Source organism: Nematolebias whitei, chromosome 18 (genome assembly GCF_014905685.2).
Source record: "Nematolebias whitei isolate Nwh7 chromosome 18, NemWhi1, whole genome shotgun sequence".
NCBI lineage: Eukaryota > Metazoa > Chordata > Actinopteri > Cyprinodontiformes > Rivulidae > Nematolebias > Nematolebias whitei.
In genome coordinates this window covers 14,147,816-14,156,506 of record NC_056515.1, presented here as the reverse complement: position 1 = coordinate 14,156,506, position 8,691 = coordinate 14,147,816, and the positions used below count along the sequence as shown (strand labels likewise).

Here is an 8,691-nt window from a genome sequence, read left to right as displayed (position 1 = left end):
ATATATATGGTGGCCATCTTGGATTATGATGTAGCATCCAATTTTTAATATTGACCTCTTTAATAGTGACCTTTCTAGTAGATGCTTCTACACACTGAAACAGAAATCGGCAAGTTGCAGATTTGTGAAGTTATCCAGCTCACAAGTTTCACATATTAACATTCATGGCGGATGTTGTCACTCAGAATATGTGCTGGGAATTGGACTTGTGGACTTGGAGAAGGCTTTCAACCATGCTCCTCGAGGTACTCTGTGGAGGGTGCTCAGCGAGTATCGGATTGGGGGCCTGTTGCTACAGCTGTTCGGTCCCTGTACAGGTGGTGTGAGAATTTTGTTCGCATTGCCAGTAGCAAGTTGGACCCCATCAGTAGCTGCTGTTTTACTCTTTTCAGCTTTTAGCTAGTGTTCAAACATTTTTGTTTCCCTTTCTTTAGCAGTCATTCGGCACTAAGCATTCACACTGCATTCTTGCAGAAAATACATTTTGTAGTTCCATATTGCTCTCATCTTAACAGACCCAAAATCAGAGCCTGAGTTGCCAGTCAGAATGTGTGACTCGAAGTGACTGTGTGACCTGGTCCTGCACTTGTTCTTGATGTTTTCAAATGTTTGTTTTAAATCTTATTTAGTTGTGATTTTTGGCTTGTTTTTGTTTGGCTTGGATTTTGTTTTTTGGCTGATTTTTATACTACAAGTTATGCTATTTTTAATGAGTGATGCATGGACGGGATGACACTTTTTAAACATCATGACATTGACATTAATAAATATTATTTTCTATTACATTTTGCTTTGAGTTCATGTCCTGTGGAATGTATGGCACTCTGAGGGAGGGTCATTTTTTACTGACTTGCTTCTTTCCCAGTCCAGTCCAGTCCAGTCCAGTGTATGAATGTGAATGGGCAGTAGATACAGCCACAGTAGAGTAAGGACAAAGTGTTAGAAAATGGGATTACAATAGTGGAAAATTCCAGAGCATGTTTCTGTCTTTTGGCTTGTTGAAGTTCATTTATCTACCTGCATGCATTGAGCATGCTTCAGGATATCTACCTGCAGTTCTCCTTCTTGACCGGACGGTGGCGACAAACTCCACACAACAGACCTCCGCTCCTCCTCGAGAACAACAAATGTTTTCAACCTCCAGTGTTTCTGTAGCTCACTCCAGAGGAATCTGAGAAGCTCTCCATGCTCTTTGAGAAACAATTACTTAAATGTGGTCAGACTGGAGGCATGTTTGAGGACTGACAGCTCGAGGGAAGACTTGTTGAAGATGCGGCTGGTGGATGCTGAGGAGCAGCTGTAGTCTCCATCCCTCCCATCTTCTTCTCACAGAAGGTAAATGAGTCAACATGGCCGCGGAGCAGCTCGGCTTGTTGCTACTGTTTACTTGTGCATCACTCACACATCTGTTTACTTGTGCATCACGCACACATCTGTTTACTTGTGCATCACGCACACATCTGTTTACTTGTGCATCACGCACACATCTGTTTACTTGTGCATCACGCACACATTTACACCCTCACATACAAAGTATGTAACGCAGCTGTTTGTTTCGTCTTTTTATTTGCGTGCTCTTAATCCGCGTTTTTCTCTAATTCAGATTAAATGGCGTTCATGTCCCGGTTCTCTCGGTCCCGGAGCAGCTCCAGGTCTCCGAGCAGGAGAGAGTCGGAGCAGGGCTCTCCGACCCTGACGGTGTCCGAGCTGGAGCGGCTCCTGTTCGCCGGGAAAACGGCCTGCAACCACGTGGACGAAGTGTGGCCGCGACTCTACATCGGAGACCAGTGAGTTGATCTGATCCTGGGATAGATAAAGGGACAAAATGGAAAAGTTGTGCCATTGTGTAAAATGTAGACCTGGTCCTGGACTTGATGGAGTGTTGCCCTGGTCTTATCTGGTGCAGGTCCGTTCTTGTTTTGTCTAAAACCTGCATGTTCTCTGATGGTTCTCCAAATGACAGCTCTTCTGGATGGTCTTCACATGTAGTTGTGTCTGTACATGATGGGGTTTGGATTCTAGGCTTCTGTCCTTTGTTTGGACAAAGAACAAGTTCTCCTTATTCTGTCTATTCCTTCTTCAGGGGTCTCCACAGAGAGTCATCCTCCTCCATCTCATTCTGTCCTCTGCATCCTCTGTCCTCACTCCAACTACCTCCATGTCCTCTCTAACTACATCCATATCTCTCCTCTTTGTCTTTTTCCTGGCAGCTGCATTTCTAACATCCTTCTACCAGTATAACCACTGTCCCTCCTCTGGACGTCTCCAAATCATCTCAGTCTGTCCTCCCTAACTTTATCTCCCTGTTGTTCAACCTGTGCTGTACCTCAGATGATCTCATTCCTAATCTTATCCTTCCTTGTCACTCCTGAGGAGAACCTCAACATCTTCATTTCTGCTAATTCCAGTTCTGTCTCCTGTCTTTTTGTCCATGTCTCTGTCTCCAGACCATACAGCATAACTGGTCTCACCACTGTCTTGTAAACTTTTTCTTTGACTTTTGCTTATAACAGTTTTATTACTTGGATGGTTCTGTTAAAAAAATGAGCAACTTTTCTTGCCGTAGTGTTTTGTTCTTCGGGCCTTCTCAAATAAATTTTCAGAGCTTCTTCTTAGATTCATGCTAAACTAAACTGCTCAGGGGGCCACAGTTACTGACAGCCGGACACCCAGCAATTAAAGTCATTATGTAAATAAACCAAGTTTTACAATGATCTGTTACCTTTTAAATTGGTTTATTTTGTTGCATTGAATCATAAATGCAATAAACAGAACCCAAACCCAGAACACACACACAAAATTGAATGCACTCATTGGTGGGCCAGATTCAAGTCTCCAGCGGGCCAGAAGTGGCCCGTGGGCCACTAGTTGTATAGCCCTGATGAAAACGCACTTTATTATTATTTTTTGTTGTTGTTGTTTTTAGTGGGTTGTAATATTTTTGAATAAATGTAATTCAATAAATTATCAAATATGAAAAACAAATGATGGTTTTTGCTTTGATTCTGTTGAGTGTGTTTGTCTAGTTTGCCCGTCTTGATATCAGTCGAGGTTTTTAGTGATAAGAATCAATCGATTATAATTTTCAAACAGAACGACCCTCAGGTCAAAATGTGGCCGCCCTCGTTGGATCATGGGAGGGGCAACACTGAGCTTGAACTGTGTGTAGACAGTGGGGGTTCCTGAGCCCATGTAGTGACATCTAGACCAGAATCAGAAGTGGCCCCTGGGGGCCCAAAGTTCACCATCCAGTCTTGACTTTCAGCCTTGTCCTTTGAGCTCAGAGATTTATCCAGATATTCAAAGTCTTCCAATGTTTTGTTGAGAAACATTATTCTGAAACGCTCCACTATTACACAAATCTTTTTGCTTATTTCAAAGGCAGTTATTTTATATACCAAGAAAAACATGTACATTTTTCTGTTTGTAACTTTAATAAAATACGAGTCAGTTCGTCAAAGCTAAACATCCACTTGGAGCTGTTTAACTCCACAGTCTTTACTGGGAGTCGGCATGTCAGGATACCAGTTTGACTGACAGAGTTGTAACAACCTTTTTGTCCACAGAAACATGGCATCAGATCGCCGTGAGCTGGCCAGACTTGGCATCACGCACATCCTGAACTGTGCGCAGAGCAAGTGGTGCGGCGGAGCCGAGTATTATGCAGGGATGAACATCACATATCACGGCATAGAGGCTCACGACTCCCCAACATTTGACATGAGCGTCAATTTTTACCCTGCTGCAGAGTTCATCCACAAAGCCCTCTCCAGTGGAGGTAAGTCTTTCAACATGTGTCTGTGGAGATGATATTAACAAATAATATTGAATGAACGTCGGTATCTCACCAGACTGTTGGAGACTAGCTGAAGATTCAAACGAAGACTAGCCTCCGTTTCTGCCTTCATGTCACGAGAACATGGGCGAGCCGTGTGGCTCGTTTCTAAAACCACAGCTTAGTGCACAACCCTCACAACTGTATTCATGGGCCTGCACATTATTTTGTTGCCCATCAGCGGTGCATCGTGTCTGCCTCAGCCCGCTCTGCGCCACCTTGGCAGCTGCCCCCAACTTTATGATTTCATCTACTGGAGTACACTTTGGAAATGAAAATAAGGAGATCTGGACCAGCTTTTTAAACCTGATATTATTTGTTCTCTCGTTTTATAAATCTGAAGCTGAGCAGTCGGTTGTGACTAGGCCTCTCACGATAACAAATGTTGCTGGGTGATTAATTGTCTCAGAAATTATTGCGATAAACAATAGTATTGTTTGAAATTTGATAATAATTAGTAATTATTGTCAAATTTAAGAAGAAATGTGGATTAATTTGTTTTGTGTAGTACATTTTTCGACCACCGAATGGCAGTATAAGACTGTTTGAACCGAAGGATGAATAGTGAGGGAGCGAGCAGCATGTCTCTGAGAAAAATAGGAGGGAGGCCCCTTGACGTGGCATGAGCTGTCTCCTGTTCCCGTTTTTCAGTTCTCAAAATGGCGAATGCTCGTGTGGTTTGAGCGCTTTAGCATAGCATTTTTCAAACAAAGCTTTTAATAAAAATCAGTAAACAAGTTCTCAGCTTATCCTGATGCATGCTCAATAATCCAGGTAGAAAAATCCAAAAAAGTTAAATCTGGTCCTCTGGACATTCAAAAAAAACAAAAAAACAAAACAAAAAAAATATAGAAACGTTTCGTCTCTCATCCAAGAGACTTCCTCAGTCTGAGGTGCTGTATTCAGCTCAGTCTCTTAAATAGCACCTTCTCAGAGTGGATCAACCAGTTTTTGCTGCTGACAACCAAAACCAGCTGATCACATGCTCAAGAAGGACCATCAGCCTAACAATGGATCGTTAGCACACTGATGGCTGTTTACTATTCACAGAGGGCTGAGTGATACTAGCAATCACATCATTGTAAGAGGGGGACAATTGAACACGGAGGCCTCCACCCCTGTTTAATGATGGACGGTTTCTTTTCACAAAGATGGCCTCCTTTACTCCTCTCTCAAACCATCGTTCCTCTCTGTCCAGGATGTGAACATCTTCATCCCTGAAAGAGTGACCGCTGGCCTGGAGATGAGTGTAGACCACAGAGTCCTGGACTGATGATGTTGATCTTCTGTGCTGGGCCATCCTTTTGGCCAGTGGCTGTTTAGTTTCCCCGATGTAAGACTGATCACAGCCCTCCTGACACTGAACAGCATACACAACATTACTCTGTTTGTGCCAGGGGACTGGATCTTTGGGATGAACCAGTCTTTGCCGTAATGTATTTTGGGGTTTAAAAGCCACTGGGACGTTATGTTTAGAAAATAAACGTCTCAGTTTCTCTGATACTCCCTCAACGTATGGAATGACCACTGGTCTGGGTCTGGGTTCCTCCTTTTCACCTGTTGGCTGACTGGAGTCCTGTTTGGGTTTCTTCTCTGCTTTTAGGAAGGCCCAGTTAGGATATCCACATTGCTCTAGAGCCTGTCTTGTGTGGGATTTCTCCTTCTGCCTGGCTCCTGAGCTAGTGGGGACGCTGTCTGCTCTGTGATACAGAGTCCTGATGACTCCTAACTTGTGCTCCAAAGGGTGATGGGAGTCAAACTGCAAATACTGGTCTGTGTGGGTGGGTTTGTGGTACACCTCGGTTTGCAAATGTCCTCTTTCAGAGACTGAGACCTCACAGTCCAAGAAAGCCAACCTGCCATTTTTTACATCTTCTCGTGTGAACTTGATGTATTTATTCACAGAGTTGATGTGGTCAGTGAAATTTTGGACTTCCTGAGATTTAATTTTAACCCAGGTGTCGTCTCAGCTTCTTTTTGCTGAGAAAAACAACTTTTTACACAAAGGCACGGGTTTCAACCGTGAATTTTTGCGGCTTCGACAAGATGGAGGTTTTTTTCCTCGAGGTCGGCCTGTCAGCTTAGCTCGTAGCTTAGCTTCTCAGCTTAGCTGCTTTTAACGATCCAAAAACGTGATTTTGGACGATTAAAACAGATTTTAAAGAGAAAAGAGAAAGGAAGGGGTCAGTGAAGAGCACCGGAGTTGAGCCTTTTGTCATCCAGTGTCTTCAGTAGAAAGAGACACGAAGAAACTATAAAGCCGATAAATGAAAATGAGGTTGATCATTTTCATTTATCATGTGATTAATTGATTTATTGTTTATTGTGACAGGCCTAGTTGTGAGACGTTCTTTTACACACTAACAAACACGCCCATGAACCTTCGATTTATCACACAACACTTGGTGGACACCCCATGAAAAAAATATTGGCCCGGGCCTCTTGTGGAGAAGAGGTGAATGAAGCTACTAGAAGATCAAAATGATGTGGTTTTCATTGCACAGCTAAATCAGTGAGAGACGATTAACATGATGCACCCCCAGAGAAACTACACCTACAGCGTCAAGTTATAAATACAAACGCGTTTCCACATAGTAGTTAAAAAAACAGGTGGCAAGTCACAAAAACCACACCTGTAGAATCACAAAAACTTAATGTGAAGCAATCCTGTTGGCTGAGATAATTAATAAACGGACGGCAAAAGGGCTCTTGAACAGTAATTTATGAAAACAAAACAATCGTTTTAAAGATTAAAACAAATACAAATGAACTGAAAACTTAAAAGACCCGTTTCTATTAAGAGACTCAATTCCACCATAAAGAAATGATCACTGGTGTGTCTGCTGCGCTTTTTAGCCTCGGGCAACTGGACTAATATATCCACCACCAGGACCAACGTTTTGTTAAGAAGCAAGTTTTCTGTTTTCTTTAACAAGGTTTATTTTCCCTTTTAAGGATTTGGAAATGTAAATAAATGTCCAATTCAAATCAAAAGTTGGGAAGTGTCGTACTTAAATCGGCCCACTTGAAACAAAATCAGCCTGAATGTTTGTTAATGCCAGGTTTGAACTGGGCCAGAGACACGAAACAACCACAGCAACTTCACATGAAATTCTACTGAAAACGACCTGAAAAGATGCAAAATCAGCTAAAAAAAACTAATAATTACAGAAAGACTGAATTTACACGTACCCTATTTTTCAGTCTAAAAGGAGATTTAAGCAAAACAAGTTCATTTTGACAGATTTTGAGTGCCGTGTACCACATATCAATGAGTTCGAGGTCAGTAAGCACAACCAGAATTAATACACAAAGCGCACCGTATTATAAGGCTGACTGTTGATTTTTGAGAAAATTAAAGGATTTATGTGTGCCTTCTAGTCTGAAAAATGACATTCTGGGCCAGACCTGTTTCAAAATATTGTTTTCAGCCAAAAGAACTAAAATATGTTTGCTACATGTGGATTTTTAACAAGGAACATAAGAAACAAGTGAAAGTTAAAGCAAACATTGAAGGAATCAGCAGTTTACATTTTTCTGTTTCAGCTCTACATTAAGCTCGTTTTACTGGTTTATTCATGAGGAAACTGGAAATAATGTGTGTGTGTGTAGGGAAGGTGCTGGTCCACTGTACTGTGGGAGTGAGCCGCTCAGCCACGCTGGTCCTGGCCTACCTGATGATCAGACAGAACCTGACCCTGGTGGAGGCCATCAAGACTGTCAAAGACCACAGAGGCGTCATCCCCAACCGAGGTTTCCTCCGCCAGCTCAACGGCCTGGACAGCATCCTGAGAGAGAGCCGGAAGACTGCCCCTCAGAGCTGAAGCACCTCTGACTCGTCTCTGAGGTAGCAGCCACGTCCTCCGAGAGACATCGGGACCAAACCTGGAGCAGCTTTCTAACGTCAGTGACTGTGGGTGGCAGCAGGAGGGTGTGATTGACCGTTCATTCATCTTTCTGACCGGTCCTTTAACAGGTGATGCAGCAGGACAAGTCCATCCAAGGCCCAACCTCTGTACATCAGCAAAGATAACTTGTAGTTCAAAGAGGAAAGCTTTAATAAGAACAGTGATTTTTACCAGTCCATACCAAGGAGTAACCCTGCTAGATGTGGAGATTATGCCTGATGGTTTGAGGTGTATGTAGTAGAAACACAAGATGGTACCTCAGTCATTTGAAGTACACAGGTCTGTGGCAAATACTGCACATGACGATTTTCCAAGCTTCCTTTATGAGCTACAGGGAAATTACACATATTTATACAATTCTAGGACTATAAAGAATGCTTGTTTGTGTGAAGAACATGTAGCTGATTTCAGCTTCAAGCCTAAGTGAGCTCATGTATACCGAGGAATCAGCATTCACTCCCCAAGGCCAGGATTATTGGATGTGAACAAAACTAAACCAACATGTCTCTTTGTTTGCCCACAGCTCATCAGGTATCATTCAGTGCAGCATGGGGGGTGGTGGTGGTGGTGGTGGTGGTGGGGGGTGTATAGATAACACATATTGTGAACACCTGAAATTCAAGTACCAAGCCACCCCATAAAGTACTTGTACAAAAACAGGAAGGGAAACGTGGCCAAACCTCAACAACCATTTTAAATTTTAAAATACTGACCAAAATAATAATTATATTAGGATTTTTTTTTTTTTTTTTTGCATAATTGGTCCCTCACTTGTCCTTTGAACCTTTTCTGATGAATCTGAGGACAAAACCCTGAGAGGATCTTTTTCTTTGGTGGTTCGTCCACTCAGTCTTAGTTCCTGCTCCATTCAGGAAGTGACCTGGCAACTCAAACAGTTCAGTTCATTTATATAGCACCAAGTCACAACAGAAGTCATCTCAGGGCACT

At 42.6% G+C, this 8,691-nt stretch overlaps 1 protein-coding gene across 1 annotated transcript; it reads left to right on the top strand.

Annotated features, from left to right (window-relative positions):
- The first annotated feature begins 1,608 nt into the window (after positions 1-1,608).
- LOC119425151 (dual specificity protein phosphatase 26-like) lies at positions 1,609-7,697 on the top strand. Its single transcript, XM_037692686.1, has 3 exons — positions 1,609-1,787; positions 3,567-3,778; positions 7,448-7,697. The coding sequence occupies exons 1-3, from the start codon at positions 1,609-1,611 to the stop codon at positions 7,657-7,659; spliced, it is 603 nt and encodes a 200-aa protein (XP_037548614.1). The 3' UTR covers positions 7,660-7,697.
- Positions 7,698-8,691: the final 994 nt, after the last annotated feature.